The sequence below is a fragment of the Schistocerca nitens genome, chromosome 3, assembly GCF_023898315.1.
Source record: "Schistocerca nitens isolate TAMUIC-IGC-003100 chromosome 3, iqSchNite1.1, whole genome shotgun sequence".
In the NCBI taxonomy this organism is placed as follows: domain Eukaryota; kingdom Metazoa; phylum Arthropoda; class Insecta; order Orthoptera; family Acrididae; genus Schistocerca; species Schistocerca nitens.
In genome coordinates this window covers 767,351,164-767,370,094 of record NC_064616.1, presented here as the reverse complement: position 1 = coordinate 767,370,094, position 18,931 = coordinate 767,351,164, and the positions used below count along the sequence as shown (strand labels likewise).

The 18,931-nt window shown below is 40.0% G+C and overlaps 1 protein-coding gene across 6 annotated transcripts in view; it reads right to left on the bottom strand.

The window, feature by feature from the left end:
* Positions 1–1,066: 1,066 nt before the first annotated feature.
* The window catches only part of LOC126248764 (zinc transporter 2-like), an 82,671-nt gene continuing 64,806 nt past the window's right edge, over positions 1,067–18,931 (bottom strand). For 4 of the 6 annotated variants that reach the window (XM_049950119.1, XM_049950120.1, XM_049950122.1 and 1 more), the window contains exons 6-7: positions 11,116–11,356; positions 1,067–1,373 (exon numbers count right to left, since the gene is read on the bottom strand). In XM_049950119.1, the coding sequence (XP_049806076.1) occupies positions 1,225–1,373; positions 11,116–11,356 (390 nt within the window). In that variant the 3' untranslated portion in view covers positions 1,067–1,224. Of the gene's footprint in view, positions 1,374–11,115; positions 11,357–18,931 lie in introns of those variants that run through there. The other 2 variants (XR_007545529.1, XR_007545530.1) reach the window with 2 other exon arrangements.

Genomic DNA, 18,931 nt, shown 5'->3' with positions numbered 1-18,931 from the left:
TATTATTACTTGGTAGGATTTCACATTCAGTAAAAAAAGCAAGGTCATTTAAGTGGCAGCACTAATTCAATCAGACAGAGATAGCACAACCAACATAGCCCAGCAAATGTGATAAGAATTTTCCTGGTGTTCATTTGAAGCAACTAAATAAATCCAAGGAAAGCATGAATTACATTAAACAGAACATGAATTGTACATCCTCTGCTGCCAAATAAACATTAAAGCTACAGTATGACCACTGGTGGGGGTGATGGTGCTGGTGGTGACAGGAATTTTACATGGCAGGATGAAGAGAATAGCAACATGATCAATAGTGAATACTGCTGTGGTTTGGAAAAGTGCTACTTTCTGTGAGTAATGACGGAAACGATTCTGTTGTTGAATGAAGACTGAATACATTATGAAAGGCATTACAGATTTCTCATAAAACATATCTTAGCATCATAACTCAATAACTTCATGCATGTTTTGCACATGCAGAGCAAAGTTCTACATGATGTCATTGACTGCATAGATGTTGCTACATTCTTTTAAAGCCACACCTGGCTTTATCAAGTTTACAACCTAATGTAACTTGACAATTTTATTCCTTTTATTAAGTAGAAGCATAAGAAAGATTAGACAGTGAGTAGATAATTGTACAGTTACTTTATTATATTACTGAACTTGGCATCTTCCACATAATGTTCCCCTTAAGCTGAATTTTCACACTGTTCATTTCTGAAACAATTTGACTTCTTAATTACTTTGATTTTCAGTTTTTGCTTCTAAGAGTTAAATTCCTGTCTTGTGTAATTGTGCTGTAAACTAAATAAATGACCCGAATCAGAGATTGTTGGATGCTGCAGTACCATTTGAGAACTGCTCATTTTTGCTGCACCTATAATTAAGTTCTAGGTACAAATTTAAATTGCACGGATGATGTGTTTTGATATAAATTTTATTCCAGAATGTTTCTTATTACTATTGATGGTTAAAGTACTACCAAATATTACGCATCTGTACTTTCAGGTAAAAGCTCAAACTTATAGGATAAAATGGAAACAAAATATTACACTGAGAGCTATTTCATTCCATCAATGCCCATTTATTAAATAAGCAAACAATAAAAATATTTTGTACATATATTAACTTCCAGTTTAGTGCTGTGTGGTCCTTTTAATTTCAACAAATAAAATTTACAGAATTAAAAAAAAAGTAGAACAATTATTTTCAGCCTTTGTGTTATCTGGATAAAGGCTGACACTTTAAACAACTGGCCATTGTCTCTGATGAAAATTCTTCAATCTGTATGGTAAGGTTATGTATTCCATATTTGTGCCTCATCTTATATGTTGCCCTTTCCAGCACTTTCACCGACTCCACTGATGAATCTATAACAAAATAAAACAAAGTACATAACATAAAAGTCAAATACAACATTAAAAAAGACTTAACTGATAAACATTGAGAAATGTAAAGGAACATTTGTTTTCAACTGATTATCTCTGGAAAAAGGGAGGAGGCTTAAAGTTAAATGCTGCATTAGTGAAAAGTTCATTTGAGATGGACTACAAGCTCAAAGAGGACAAAAATGGGGAAAAAGATTGAGAGTAATTATCATGACATTTGCCTTTATCAGTTTATGAAAATCAAAATCTGGATTCTCTGATGAGGACTTGAACACTGCTAAAATACTAGTCCAATTCTCATACACCTGTAATAACAATTTTACAATGTTGAAGTTACTTTTCATGTGCATAACATCGAATTTAAATCATTTCCACGAGAGTACGTCACAACAGACAGGCTTTCAATAAGTGCTGCCAAAGCAACACCAGCAACACACATCCACAAACTACGCCATGTGAATGTACCATTCAAGCAGTTAATTACTTTCACGGGGTTACATGACACATTCCCATAGCACATGTCAGAGTACACAAACTTTTTAATTATGAAATGATCAAAATCCACTGTGATCACATTGGGCATTTCTTTACCAAGATTTCAGGATGAACACTCCCTACTTCTGGAAGGTGTCAACAGATATTGTGGCATGTATGTCTCCCGTTATAAAACACTGATAGATACAAGCAAATTTTATATTTCCCCCCGTCGTACTGCAACTCAAAATTATGTAAATGAACTGAGAAAATTTGTAGTTGTTCCTGAATAAAAAAATCACATGTGCAAACAATAACAGCAGCTGGTAAAGAACACTGAATGCTTAGAACCAGAGCAACTACTAAATGTTAATATGGTGCCTGGCATATCACTACTTCTGCACCTCACTCATGCACATGGGGGTGAAGCTGATTCCTGCACATGGTGTCCTGCGTAGGTACCTGGTTTAGACTTTCAGGTACTGAACTGAACATCAGCACTCCAGAAGCAATTCAATGGTCAATACGGGTAACAAAAAATGCCCCTCCTCAGATCCACTACTATCCATCATCTTAATGAATACTGAAAGTCTTTCACCTAATAAGCAAGAATTATTAAGTCAGGTGTGTCATGACCAGCATAGTGATTTAATATGCATTCTGAAAACACACAGAGACTTGAGCCCCTGCTGTCCCAAAATCAAAGGGATGAGCCAAGTAGTTGAACATCCTCACTGACAACATGGCACTGCCACCTTTGTCACGCCTCATATTCAGGTCTTCTCCATGGGAATATCAGTGGAAGAACATACAAAAATTCTCATACTAGAGCTGAGTAACTGTTCCACAACATCTGTGTATAAACCTACAGGCTCTGAATTTAGATTTGTGGAATTTAATAGCTTCCAGTACAATATATTAAGTTTGTGATTGGTGACTTAAGTAACTTTAATGCTGTATAAAGATACTCAAATACTGACAGAAGTGGAGAAGCTGTAGCAGAATGGGCAGGTTCTCATGTGACCCCAACCTACTACATGATGACAAACTTCCAGTATCATTCAACAGTGCAATATGGAAGCATGGTTCTAATCCAGATCTCATCCTTGTGAGCAAACAAGTATCCCAATTACTAATGAAATCAGTGCACCTGATAATTCCTTGCACATAACACCATATATAGACACACACACACACACACACACACACACACACACACACACACTGTAATCTGACCACAGACACTTTCTTTTCAAAGAAGGTATAATTTTAAGAAAGCTGAAGTGGAGAAATTCTTCTCAGTGCTGGTCTAGAGCATCCTTACTACTGATTCAATTCCAGACTTGTATGATGACTTTGCAAATTTTGTGGAGCATTGTTCTGTATCTGAATCCCATGAGGCTGCAGATAACACATAAAGGGACTGACTTCAGAAACTTAGAAAAATTTGGGAAACTAACCTGATCTCTTGAATGATGACACTCTGAGTAAAGAGACTCTGCAGGCTGGAAAAGATCTATTAACAGCAATTTCTAAGAACAAGGAAGGTGCTTGGTGTAAATTCATGGAGGAGAGAGATTTGAGCAAGAGTAGCCACAATTTTCTAGCGAATGTAGTTGATTGTTTGATTCATGTTGTAGAGCCAGTTCTAATACAAGAACAAGCAGGTTTCCGATCAGGAGAAAGCTGTACATTTCAGGACCTCAGACTCACATAATTTATTGAGAATGGTTCTGAAACCCAGAAAATTATAGATGTAGCTTTGATTCAACTGACAGCTGCTTCTGACACTTTCAGTCACTGTGCATTGCCACAGAACATCTATGGGATAATGGAAGAGTATGGTTCCACCAATATTGATGATGATGATGATGATGATGATGATGATGAAGTCCCATACCCTGTGATGGAGCGTAGGGGAACGATGCGGGAGACCCGCACCGCCGTACTAGGCAAGGTCCTAGTGGAGGTGGTTTGCCATTGCCTTCCTCCGACCGTAATGGGGATGAATGATGATGATGAAGACGACACAACAACACCCCGTCATCTCGAGGCAGGAAAAATCCCTGACCCCGCCGGGAATCGAACCTGGGACCCCGTGCTCGGGAAGCGAGAACGCTACTGCGAGACCACGAGCAGCGGACCCACCAATATTATTCAAAGTTTATTCCAAAACAGTAGATTTTATGTGGTCTTCCACGGTCAGTGTAGATGATACAGATGTCAAAGGAAATTGCTTACTACAGAGAAGTGCTCTTAACATCTACACAAATCACCAAACACTTCCAGCAAACACAAGGAGTTTCCTTTATGTCGATGACCTGGCATTAGCAAGTCAAGGGAAATCTATAAAATGTTGAATTCCACCTGATATATGAATTGTGGGAGTTGTGTGTCTAATAGTATAACAATCAGTTTTGTCCAAACTTATCTAAAACTCAGTAGTGAATTTTCATCTTAAGCACAATCAGATATGTCACAAAAATAACGTCACATGGCATGGAATATAAGCAGTAAATATGCCCCTTCCAAAATATCTGGGAGTCACTCTGGATGTCACTCTGAAGTAAATGCAGCACTGCAACAATACAAGAATAAAGATGGAAGCCAGAAATAATATCTTTTGCAAGGCTGCTGGTAGCACTTGGTGCTCTAGACCACCAACTTTGAGAACGATAGCAACAGAAACATGCTACTGTGCTGCAGAGTATGCATGCCCAGTGTGGTACAAATCTACCCAAGCAAGCTTGGTGGTGAACATGCTAAATGAGATGTGTAAACTTATTATAGGCTTTTTTAAACCTATACCATTAGTAAAGCTCTATGAGCACGTAGGCATAGTACCTCCAGACATTCATCGTGAATCAGCTGCTAACAGAAAGAACTCATTGGGCTCAATGTGAAACCCATTCATTACAAGTGCATGTCCGAGTAGCCCCAAGATTGAGGTCCTGAAGAATTTTCATCAAGAACACTTTGGTCTCGCAAACAATAGCAGTTATAGCAAGGAAACAACTGTGGATTTCTTGACTTGACAAAAACTCCACCTGGCCTCTACCTTCAGAACTCCTCCCACCTCGGTCTGAACAGAATTGAATCCTGTGGAAGTCACACAGCCGTCTTCATTCTGGAGTTGGAAGATTCAGGAGTACCCTCCAGAAATGACACTTCCCTGTGGATAACACCAACTGTGACTGCAGAGAACCACAGAACATGGAGCACCTTCAGGATTGTCAACTGTATCTTACATCTTGTACAAAACAAGAACTTCTGCTTGTGACTGAGTGCAATTGAAGCAGCACAATTTTGATCAAGGGTAGTGCACCTTGATTATTCTTTCTTTAACTTACTTTTCATGGTAATAACCATCTATTTTATTTCTTTCTGACTCAAATAACCAATAACTCAACAGATTAAAAAGGATATGTTCCCTGACCAAAACTGATCTGCTGTGTATGACATATCATATGTTAAAAGTTTTTCTCAGTGAGGTCCTGAGACTCATTATATTTAGGATGACAGTGAGACAGAAAAGTGTCCAATTTGTAGTTGCTGAGGATGGAACAGCTGCTGATGGACTGAAATACTCACAGTACTCTTTAATTTTTGTGTCTACAAACAGATCCTTTGTTACAATGAAGGCAAGTAGGAAATAAGAGAAAGTGGAGAACCCATGTGCAGATAAAGGAGAGAAGCAGAGAAAACTGCAAATTATACATCAGAGACACTAAAGGAACATCTTATACAGTTAAAGAGACCACAAGAAACAGTATCAGCAGAATGTGAAAAAGGGAGGGGAAATTTGTAAAATGGAGCCAAATAAGGAACCTTCACAGCACACTCGACTTAGTGACTGAAATCACTGAAAGATGTGAAATGAGAAAGGAAACATCACATTCTATTATAGTCACAAGGGAAACTGCCCATTGCACCCCCTCAGATTTAATGGTAAAATGGCCCAGCAGAGAGCCTGTCAAAAACTGAACACATATCAAGCATGAAAACAGGAAGAAGTTGTACTGAACTGTAAAAAAGAAGCAAATTAGAAACAGTGAATGATCCAAGCTCAAGATATGCAATATTGAGCGAGTTGCGAGAAGCACTGTGTCATGGTTGTGCGCTCACTGTGTTGGACTGCAAAGCGAGATATCCGCGTTCAAACCCTCTTGCCCCCCACCCCACCCCCGCCACCTTCACCCTCTTCTTCTTCTTCTTCTTCTTCTTTTTTTTTTCACAAAATTATAGATTTTCCGTCCAGTCACTGATGCATCTGTTCTCCTTCAGTAGTCTTGGCAGTTGTCACATTATACACTGGTTATGGAACACGAGTCGTGGTAAGAATATATTACTGCCATAAGTAAATGTGATGAATAGCAAAAGCAGGCAAGATGCCGCATAGACCTCTCACAGACAAGAATTCAAGAGTCAAAATTTCCCAAACAGAATGCAAGAGTCATAACATGTGGTACTTGTGTAGAATAGGAGGTCCCATCCTTCACCCCATTGTTGCAAACAGATGACGTTACACCATGACACAAATTTAAATACGGTGAACAGATATGTCAATGATCAGATGGACAGTTCATAATTTTGTGAAAAAAAAGTATGGGGGTAGGAGGAAGATTTGAACACAGACATTTCTTTTCACAGTCCAACACCATGACCGCATGACCACTACACTTCGACTACTCATACACGCTCAATGTTGCACATTTTGCACTTGGACAGTTCACTCTTTTGATTTTCCTTTCTTTTTTCACAGTTCACTACACCTTCTTCCTGTTTTCATGCTTGATGTGTGTTCAGTTTTTGACTGTCTGCTGGGCCATCTTACCACTAAATCTGAGGGAGGTGCGATGGATAGTTTCCCTTCTCAGCTTGATGAACAGCGCCAAACTTGGGTTGGAGAATGTGATCGCTGCCATACTCTAAGCAGTATTTTCAATGATGATGGTGATGGTATGATTTTGTGGGCACACGACAGCATGGTCTTTAACACTCACAATAAAACATAAGGACACAGGTGTGGAGGGAATATCATAAAATGACTATAATGAGAACTGCAAATAAAAAACTAAAGAAAGTCTTGGAAAACTTGAACGCGTGCGCGTGCACACACACAAAGCAATGAAAATCACATTGCCAAAACTAACACACTAAAAAAAGGAAAAAGCAATGGAATGTATTAAAATGAAAGTGCTGACAACTGCGCTTGGCTGATTGCTGAACCAGCCACTTTGCAATTCACTAAAATCTCCAGCCTAAAAACTTGGGACACAGTCCAGACACATCACAAAATTTTAAAAGTTTGAGCACACACATCTCATAATCAATTAAAGTAGAGCACAGAGCCCCACTCAAATTTGCTTCCGCCTGCTTGTCACAAAATAAAATGCACCCAATTAAAATGTGGCATTTGCCAACTTGCATGCCACAGGCATCAAAGATAAGGAGGTCCTCTCACTGGAGTACAAAGCCATGTGTGAAGGGACAGTGTCCAATGATCATCAAGAGTAAATGATGCATTTAAAATTCTAAGCTTAGTTTAATGATGTATTTCTTCCCACACCTTGCTGAGATTATAAGTTTATCAGTACTCGCCCAAATTTTCCTGATAGCATGCCAGTGTACATACAATAAAAAAGCACTGGTTGCCTCCTTCTCCATAACTTTGTCCATTTTCACAAATTGCAGTGTAGTGGAGGGGAACAGACCATGCCTAATCTGTCAGTCCTAGTAACCGTTTTGTCTGGAATGCAGTTCTGAGGTTTCCACATCCTGAGAAAAACTCTCTGCATCTAAGGTGGTGCGCCCCCTATGTACTAATGTTTTTAGTACCCCATTCCGCTGTGCAGAATGGTGGCAGCTGTCTGCATGCAAGTACAGGTCAGAGTACATTTTATTCCGATACACACCTTGACCCAGAGTGCCATCGGCTCTTCTCTTGACCTTGATGTCAAGGAATGGTAGTCCTCCTGCCTCAGTCTCCATAATGAATTTGATGTTGGGATGAATGCAGTTCAGATGTGCAAGGAAGTTATTGAGTTTGTCACTTCCCTGGGACCAGATGACAAATGTCGTGTCTATATAATGGAAAAAGCAAGTAGGTTTCCATCTGGACGACTTCAAAGCTTCCTCCTGAAAGTGCTCCATATATAAATTCTCAACCACAGGTGAGAGTGGGCTGTCCATTGTGACTCTCTCTCTGTTTGTTCATAGTTATTGTTGCCATTAGCTAGTTCAGTAACTTCGTGATGTGACCTCTCTGAGTTGACGTGCAACATAAAATCCCAGTATGTTTTTCCATTTCTGCCAATCTCGGGCTTCCTGTGGCCAACTGAATCCCGCTGTCTTTCTTAAGTCCCTGTCCCATCTGTCTGGTGGTCTTCCCCTTGGCCCTTTTTATAAAGTGGGCTCCAATCTACTATTTGATTTGACCAAGTGTCATCCTTTCTTTGGGCCACATGACCAGTCCATTGTCATTTCAAGGTAATTCCTTTTTTCACTATGTCACTGAGCTTCATTGTATGTATGATATTTACTACATCTTTCTGTAGCCCAACACTGATCTTCTCATTCCTCTTTGAGCTGCCAGGAGTTTTCTGATAATAAATTCACCCATATCTCACAGCTGTAAGTTGTTATCGGTACTACGCATTGGTCAAAAACGCTTTTCTTCAGCTCAGTCAACATCTTAAAACTTGAAAATTAAATAGTACCTTCCATAAGCCAATTTAACACATCAAAATATTTCTGGTTTTAAGTAATTTTTCGTGTTTAAAAGTTTACTCAGATAGATATGTTCCGTGACCACTTGTAGTTCTGTACTTCTAGCACATGCATTTCCTTCTGGTGTCAACTCATTTGGTTTTATCATAATTAGTTCAGCACAACATGCTTGGCACAACATCTCTTCACAAATGTTAGAGCCCTTATCAGACGGCATCTTGTTACCACAAGGACCACCTGCCTGGGTAGCCAAGCATGTTAATGGGATCCCTTCCATGACACATAGGTATGCCGGTCTCAGATCAAATCCGCCTGGTGGGTTAACGATGAGGGGTCAGTGTTCCAGCCAGGCTGGATGTGGTTGTTAGGCAGTGTAGAGTAAATTCTGTATGCAAGTGTGAGAAAGTATTTTAAATGTTTGCATAGTGTGTATCTGAAGTGGAACATGGGAACCAGCACACTACTCACCTAGTGGGATGTGGGGAACTGCCTAACAACCACATCCAGCCTGGCCGGAACACTGACCCCACATCTTTAACCCACCAGGCGGATTTGATCTGAGACCGGCATACCTATGTGTCATGGAAGGGATCCCATTAACATGCTTGGCTACCCAGGCAGGTGGTCCTTGTGGTAACAAGATGCCGTCTGATAAGGGCTCTAACATTTCTGAAGAGATGTTGTGTCAAGCATGTTGTGCTGAACTTTGCTAAGGTGACACCTCATATAAATTCAGTGGAAGCCAGGGGAATCAGGGAGCAGGCCAGCCTTACCTTGGTATGTATGAGGAGCATTGAGAACAACTCCCAGGAACTATATCTACACTGGCCACTAATTTTAATCCTTTCCCTCTCCCTGTCCTCCCCAGGAGGCCAGTTTGTTAGTGAATATGATGATGATGATATGTCTGATACCCAAAATAGTATGTCCATAGGACACTATGAACTGACAGTACACCTGTCGATTGTTTGACCGACAAATATCAGCCAGAGAAACTGAAGAATCACGTTGCCTCTAACAGTTTGTCACTTTTTCTAGTTTGACAATTTCATGGTCACTCACTAATGTTTAAATTAGTCATCATTCACAGTGCTTCACTATAGTCCAATTTAAACTAGTTAGCATTTGACAGTGATCAGGCTTGATTGACTTGACCAGCAGTAGATAAATGGGAGCCTGCCATTGTCGGTTCCCACTGAACTGCCACTTCCACTGCACAAACCATTAATGTCTGCCATTTATTAGTTGGCTGTTGCAGTAAGGGCCTGTCAATTTCTGGTGGAAGTAGGTAAAAGAGGAGCATAAGAGAAACCCTTTAAACTTTATATTTGTTACAAGCTAAACATTAACAAAACTGCAAGAATAATTCCATCTTCTGAGGCTTATACATATAAAACACAATGCAATACACAACTCTTGAAAGGTCTGTTGTTGAGAGATACTGAGAGATCAACAGTTTTTGTGACTTGACATGATAAGTTTGAAGCTGTTTTCTGGACTGGAAATTTTCACTTGTATAAATAAATAAATAAACAAATAAAAACTTAAAATATCTCTGAGCTTAATGAACATTAAGTATAGACTTTTTTACATGCTTAGAGGCATTCATTAATTTCACATTATTTCAGATTATTAAGTGATTTTCTAAAACCATGGAGAATGGAGCACTATGCCAACTGCCAGCAGACAGTACCTGTCATGGTAATGCCACAGCTTTGAACCTCGAAAGTCAGATGCCAATGAATTTGTATCAGATCATAATTACCAGAAAATGTATTAGCTACAAACTGACATTACCATTCTCAAAAACTATTGGTTGTGTGTGTTGATGAAAGTTTGTGTAAACAATGTTGCAGGAACTAAGTGGAAAACGCATCAACCTCACTGTATCTTCCACAACTGTACTTGTTCTGCCTCACACTAAAGGGCAAAAACTTCACATCTGTTAACCAAAATCAAATACACATAACAATACAGTAGGATAAGAAGGAATCTGATTTTGATCTTTTTTAAGATCCTATCTGTGTTGAAAAGTTAGTTGCGCCCATTGAGTGGTTATTAGTTTGCATACACTAGCAGCTTTAATGTAATTACTTAACTACAGCACAAATGCATTGCATTGGAATATTATGAGATAATAAGTGAAATGACATAAGAAACACAGAGACCATTTAGAGATCATGTTTGTGCTTTAAGGCAACTAATGTCATCCCCTCTGCCTAAATTTCAATGTTTCCAAGATACCATTAACCAATTTCTGAACATTAAAAAATTGAATATTATACATGAGAAGGCTATAGTGTAAAGTGTGGTGGTGGCAGGAGTTAGGATGTGGTACACACACCTTCATAAATATACTATTATCAGTATTACAACTAATGCAAGTACATTTCTTTAGTACAACTCAATGATTAACAAATTAGATCACCAACTAAAGGAATATTGAATTGTCGTCTGTCCCAGCCACAGCTCTCAATAGTTCCATTAATACACATTATATGTTTCACAAAAAATTTCTTACCTATAGCGAGATGAACAGTTAAAACCGCTTTGTTGACAGACAAGAGCCACACATGTAAGTCGTGTACATTCCGTACACCATCAATGTTGTTAAGTGTCTGCATAATTGTTTCATAATTTAGATGCTTTGGAAAACCCTCCAAGAGAATACGCACGGTTTCCATGAATACTGACACAGTTGTTGTCAACACCAGAATGGAAAACACAAATGTACATAAGGGATCAGCTATCTTAGCCCCAGGCTGAAACAGAAAATGGTTATCATCTGCTAAATGATTATCAGCTGACAAGTGATATAAACAATTACAAATAATAATAGTGGACATTTATGAAGCCAATTAAATCAGCAGGCTTCTGAAAAAAATTAACTCATACATCTATCCACATATTTTTAATTTATAGTTCAGTAGTTACAAAACAGAAATAAGATACAGTAGCTTTCACAAAGAGTATTTCCTTCATCCACCAGAAACACCAAACATGTCACAATGTTTTGTGTCAATAAGAAAGACTGAATATAATCTTATCCAGCATAGTCTTAGATTTCCTCCCGTTTTGCATACATGAAATTCATACGGACATACCTTTTCCCTCTTTCTTCTATTCCTCTCTTACCTTTCATTCTTTATGGTTTTCCCTTTCTCTGTTCATTTTTTTTTTTTAATTTAATGTCCTTTGAAAGTCCTAGCTTGAGTATTTTATGTTTCAACTCTATAAAAGTCGCTTAATTTTAATGGCATGCTGGCAACAACACAAAGGCGTGCAACCGTTTTACACTATTTATCTGAATTTGTTTTTCGATAAGTTCTATCTTGAGCAAACAATTTTTTCTCCTTTCTAGATAAACATGTTTTGCTGAAGTTACAGCATCATCAATTGGTTTTCAATTTTCTTTCTTGTTAGCACAAGCTGTGATGTTCTGTATTCTGAATTGTAGATTTTTTTCTTTTACGTTTCCCCATTAATTTTCACAGTGAAAATGCACTTTTAAACTTTAGCTGTGTCACTGTTTACAAGCTACAGAAAAAAAAAAAGAAAAATTGTGTTTCTCAACACGGAATAATCCACAAACAAATTTATTAGTAAGCCAACATGAATACAGAGAGTGAGCTTCAACATCAAGATGAAATCTTTGTTTCTTTTTTGGATACTGTGTCAGATATGTAGGTACATTCTCTGAAATGTAATGCTATCCTATTGTGTGCTATCACATAACCCTGACAGAGTTCTAAGATGGGATCTTGGCCTCTGCTTTCTGTCTCCTCATCTCAGCTTTGTCTCTCAAAATATAACTTATTTTTCACAGACATAATCTATTTTTTGGTGCATTTTGTATCAATTAATAATTTTTCCTTACAAAGGTACCTTCAATTAACATGTCTGCAAGAATTAAACTATGCTTCTTACTGAAGTAGCTGAACTGTAAACTTAACAACAGAAGCATTAGAGTGCCATTGAAGTTAACTTTTTTCCTTTTTTGCTGAATTTGATTTATTCTGCTTCACTTTTTGATTCATCAATAATTGATAAATTAGTGTCATAAAAGTGAGATTTCATTGTTTTTCAGATGCCATTAGTAAACAAGGGTGTAGATCTCAACCACTTTTGATTTGGAATAATGAAACAGATGTAACAGTTTATAAATGGCACATGCTGACCTGTCTTACACTAGAGAGACCGTTACCTTCTAAATAATACAGATTTCCTTTATTTTATCTGTATTTCAATACTGCAGTTTAAAAAATTCCATTTCAGCCAATGAAGTGCCCAATAAAAAGTGTAAAATCTACTTCTTTGTCTTCTTCCTGGTCTTTATCCCATATCTTCATGGGGTGGGTTTGTTAATTTCTGGAGTTTTCAATGTTACTGGTTGAAGGTGGCCCCTATGCCATTGCTGTCGCCATACTGATCATACTTCCAAACTCTATCATTAATGGTAAGTACATGCAATTTGGCAAGACACAACTCTTGTCATCTGAAGAGTTTTAATGATAACATACAGAGTAATTATTTGAGCCATTATCCACCTGCTCACAAAACGAGGTTACTTTATATTTCCTTGTAGAGCATTCAAGGTCTTTTAATGCAAGATGAAATATTTTATGAAGTATGCAAACTGCACAATTGTAATTGTTCCAGACTGAAGCTAGAACATGTACTGTACCTAAACCATACGGCAGGTGGCAGAAGATGAAAAATAGTAATACTAAACAGGAGGAGGAGGAGGACAAGCAAGATTCGAAAAGCTGTTTTGTACTACAATTCAAACAGGTTACATCAGATCTCTGCTGGTATTACTAAAATGTATATACTGGAGAGAAAACAGTGAAGATGACGCAACACAGCAAAATGCATAGACATATGAGAATAAAATACATATTACATCAGAATGAAATATTCAGTTTTCATAAAATTATAAGAGGACAAAATGCCAGCCAGGAATTACCTTCAGAATGGGAAATTCAAAGCAATGCCCACAGACCAAAAAAGAAAGAAAGAAATTCTATTCTTGTTTTCACATCTGTTAGTTCCTTCTTCATAGAGAAAAAGTAGTATAGACTGGACACCACTAGAAATAAGGGGCAACAATCACTCAGACTACAGGATGAGAGGGATCCACCTGATGTGAGAACAAGAGGACACAAATATGAAAGGGGAGGCATTTTTCATGAGAAATATTGTCAATGCTTATTAGCTATTATTCACACTTAGTCCCGAGGTATCAGTGACCTGGAGGCAGACCACTCTATTGTCACCATCCTCCCTGTGGTACTAGATCATGAGAAGTATGGGGCACAGGGGCTTCACCACCCCTCAGACAACTCTACATATAAAACTGTTCCCAATGACCCCGTGAAAACTGAGCTGCAGAAATTTTTTAAAATCCAAGATCTCTCACACGGACTCACAACTATTTCCACAAAACCACATACCCCTACATTCTCACTACTTCCCAAAATTCACAAAAGCTTTACACAAGACACACTAACAATTACCTAGAATGTCTCAGACCCTTTCCCATCCCTCTCCCACATGCAACCTTTCTCATCACTATTGATGCAACCTCATTCTACACAGACATCCCACATACACATGGTCTTTCAGCCCTAGAACAATGCCTCTCCTAACACCTAGCAGAAAGTCTCCCTAAAACTTCATTTATTGCCATCAAAACCAATTTCATTCTTGCCCACACCAACATTAAAGATGGTCAGACCAACATACAAATCAGAGGACTATCATGGGAACCTGCATGGCCCAGTCCTATATCAATCTTTTCAATGGACTGCCAGAAGAGGCATTCCTAAGGATCAAGATCTGAGACCCCTGGTTTGGTACATAATTTATCGATGGCATCTTTGTAGCCTTGACTTGTGGCGCAGAAGAACTCTTTTTTTTCTCCATTCAAATCAATCAGGTCATTTTTCAAATCCAAAACCACCTTCCTTGATGCTGACCTCCATATAACTGAAGGACATATGCAAACATCAGTCCATACAGAGCCAACCAATAAGCACCAATACTGCCACACTAACAACCGCCACAAATCTAACATCACACCAAATGCTGCCTTCCCAATAGCCTCAGTATCTGTGGCACATGGGTCTTCTACATCTCTGACTCCCTCAACACCTACACCAATAACCTCTCTCAGGCTTTCCTCTCCTGCATCTACCCCACAGATGTTAGCCACAAATAAATCTCCTCGGTCACTGCTCCCACGAATGAACTCAGAACACTTTCCTTATCACTGAGTGCCACTCAAGCCGTGAATGCCTCAATAAATTACATTGCCACAGTTATGAATTTCTCAAGTCAAGCCTTGAAATGAGATCCTGTCTATCAGATACCCTCCCCACAATACCCACTGTCACCTTCCACTGTTCTCCTAACCTCTGCAACATCCTTACAAACAGTATGAAAACTCCAGACTGCTATCCCTACCCCAAGGTTCCTAATCTTGCAATAACTCTCACTATAAAATCTGCTCCATCCACCCAGCCACAACCGTTTACTCCAGCCACATCACTCATACACATTGCAACATCAGAGCAGAGTAACATGTGAAGCCAAACACTTCCACTTTCCTCCTAGTTCTTAATTGCACTAATCATTTCAATTCTCGTTTTTATTCCTCTCAATCCATCGTTACTTTTCATTCTGTCTTTTCACCTCTGGACTGAAGCTAATACAGTGCTTACCAATGCACAATATTTGACCTCCTACTTTCTCTGACATCTCCCCTTCATCATAGTCCCCTCTTGTCCTTACAAGAGGTGGCATCATGTGACCTGTCCCTCCTTTTTAACCTTACTCATCATACCTCTGTTACCTTCATGAGAAAGGAACTTGGACTAGGATACTTCTTTGTATGTTGGTGTATGTCTAACAGCAGTACTTAATACACTCCTGGAAATTGAAATAAGAACACCGTGAATTCATTGTCCCAGGAAGGGGAAACTTTATTGACACATTCCTGGGGTCAGATACATCACATGATCACACTGACAGAACCACAGGCACATAGACACAGGCAACAGAGCATGCACAATGTCGGCACTAGTACAGTGTATATCCACCTTTCGCAGCAATGCAGGCTGCTATTCTCCCATGGAGACGATCGTAGAGATGCTGGATGTAGTCCTGTGGAACGGCTTGCCATGCCATTTCCACCTGGCGCCTCAGTTGGACCAGCGTTCGTGCTGGACGTGCAGACCGCGTGAGACGACGCTTCATCCAGTCCCAAACATGCTCAATGGGGGACAGATCCGGAGATCTTGCTGGCCAGGGGAGTTGACTTACACCTTCTAGAGCACGTTGGGTGGCATGGGATACATGCGGACGTGCATTGTCCTGTTGGAACAGCAAGTTCCCTTGCCGGTCTAGGAATGGTAGAATGATGGGTTCGATGACGGTTTGGATGTACCGTGCACTATTCAGTGTCCCCTCGATGATCACCAGTGGTGTACGGCCAGTGTAGGAGATCGCTCCCCACACCATGATGCCGGGTGTTGGCCCTGTGTGCCTCGGTCGTATGCAGTCCTGATTGTGGCGCTCACTTGCACGGCGCCAAACACGCATACGACCATCATTGGCACCAAGGCAGAAGCGACTCTCATCGCTGAAGACGACACGTCTCCATTCGTCCCTCCATTCACGCCTGTCGCGACACCACTGGAGGCGGGCTGCACGATGTTGGGGCGTGAGCGGAAGATGGCCTAACGGTTTGCGGGACCGTAGCCCAGCTTCATGGAGACGGTTGCGAATGGTCCTCGCCGATACCCCAGGAGCAACAGTGTCCCTAATTTGCTGGGAAGTGGCGGTGCGGTCCCCTACGGCACTGCGTAGGATCCTACGGTCTTGGCGTGCATCCGTGCGTCGCTGCGGTCCGGTCCCAGGTCGACGGGCACGTGCACCTTCCGCCGACCACTGGCGACAACATCGATGTACTGTGGAGACCTCACGCCCCACGTGTTGAGCAATTCGGCGGTACGTCCACCCGGCCTCCCGCATGCCCACTATACGCCCTCGCTCAAAGTCCGTCAACTGCACATACGGTTCACGTCCACGCTGTCGCGGCATGCTACCAGTGTTAAAGACTGCGATGGAGCTCCGTATGCCACGGCAAACTGGCTGACACTGACGGCGGCGGTGCACAAATGCTGCACAGCTAGCGCCATTCGACGGCCAACACCGCGGTTCCTGGTGTGTCCGCTGTGCCGTGCGTGTGATCATTGCTTGTACAGCCCTCTCGCAGTGTCCGGAGCAAGTATGGTGGGTCTGACACACCGGTGTCAATGTGTTCTTTTTTCCATTTCCAGGAGTGTATTTTGCCTGTCTCCTTGTAATTTTATAAATTTCTCAAGTGTATTTTCCTTTCCACAACATTAGTTTTCAGATTACTTATTGCAAAGACTGTACCACAATACGCTTGTGGGTCACAATAAAAGTAAAACCGTCCTCAACCTGAAGATTGGTTTTGAACACCACAGTGCTTCTCAAATGGATGTTACACGTTTTTTCTGTCTTATAGAGGGAATTACTCAGTCACTTATGGAGAAAAAAAAAAAAAAAAAAAAAAAAAAAAAAAAAAAAAAAAAAAAAACTCCTCCCGAACAGGCCATGAAGGCCCAATGGTGCTGACCAGCCACCGTGTCATCCTCAGCCCACAGGCGTCACTGGATGAGGATACGGAGGGGCATGTGGTCAGCACACCGCTCTCCCGGCCATATGTCAGTTTCCGAGACTGGAGCTGCTACTTCTCAATTAAGTAGCTCCTCAGTTTGCCTCACAAGGGCTGAGTGCACCCCGCTTGCCAACAGCGCTAGGCAGACTGGATGGTCACCCATTCAAGTGCTAGCCCAACCCGACAGCACTTAACTTCAGTGATCTGACGGGAACCGGTGTTACCACTGCAGCAAGGCCATTGGCCACTTATGGGGAAGCTACAGTTTAATGTGGACTTCAAAAAATGCTACATCTTGATATTTTTCACATATACCAATCACTGATAATAGTGAAAGAAATGATAACTTAAAAAAAAAAAAATCTGTGGACTGACCAGGATTAAATCCTAACCATTGGATTTTTAGTATGACATCCACTCAGTCAAAGTGCCATATATGGACCACAAATACACACAATTTTATTATTTGCAATAGAGGCATGTACTACTTTCTTTAACGGTGTCAGCCTAAAGAGGGGAAATATTTTTAAAATTGTGTATAACAGCTGAAAAAGATGTGACTGGAGGTAATTAATAATTTTTTGAAACACTTTTTTAAGTTGTTGTACGTATAATGCACATGGTATCATTTTTTTGAATATCAATGAAAAAACATGGAATGAATGAAATCATACAAGTTTGTCAGTATTTCACAGAATAAAACCAGACTTGTCACTAACAGAATTTACCAGTTCAGTTTCCCTGTATAATCAAAGAACACTATGAAAAAGCTTGATTAAGAAAGGTTACCATGTGGAAATTCTGCATTGACAAAGTAACTTGTGCAGACTAATACTACATATAGTGAACATAACATTTTAAAGAGGACAATGGCTGCACTTGTGCCAATGCTATTTTATACTAAAAAAAAAAAAAAAACTGAAATAAAGAGCAACTTGTTGCCATATGCATATTTAGTTACAAAGTTACACCCACAAGGCTCCAGTTTGTTCTGAAAGCTGGAAGAAAGTTTCACCAATTAAAACTTTCTTCATAGTACAAGGTAGTTTAAAGGATAGTCTCTTGGCTGTTTCCATATAGATTACCTTGAATTAATGTGGCTCATAGAAGATCTGGTCTTGCACTTTATCTTCACCCCTTCGACCATTTGCTTCTCCATAGCCCACAGCAAGTATGTTAGGAGGTTGTAACAATAAGCAAGTGTTGCATATGGCTCAATTAAGATTAAGAGAGGACATAGTGGCATATCTTGGGATTCATGAGAAATTTCAGGAGGCTCTTTCCTTCCAAGATTTATGGGCAGGGCTATCAGAGCATTATCAGAGGAAAAATATATTTAGATACCATTGGAAACAGCTGAACAGCATATCTCAAAGACAGCGAGAGCCATAGAAAATTTTGTAGGTAGGATTAGGAAACTGAATATCAACACTTAACTGACAATGATAGCACTCATAAAGCCCTACTACATGAAGCAAAACAAAGATAGCTACACACACTCCTGTGGGGCTTGCTGCTGGAGTTTCATGAAAGGTGCAAACAAAATTTTCTAAATCAGTGAATAAAGTTGTGGTGACTGCAATGGCTGTGTCAAAAACAGAGGCAGTGGGTGGACCTAAAGAGAAAATGT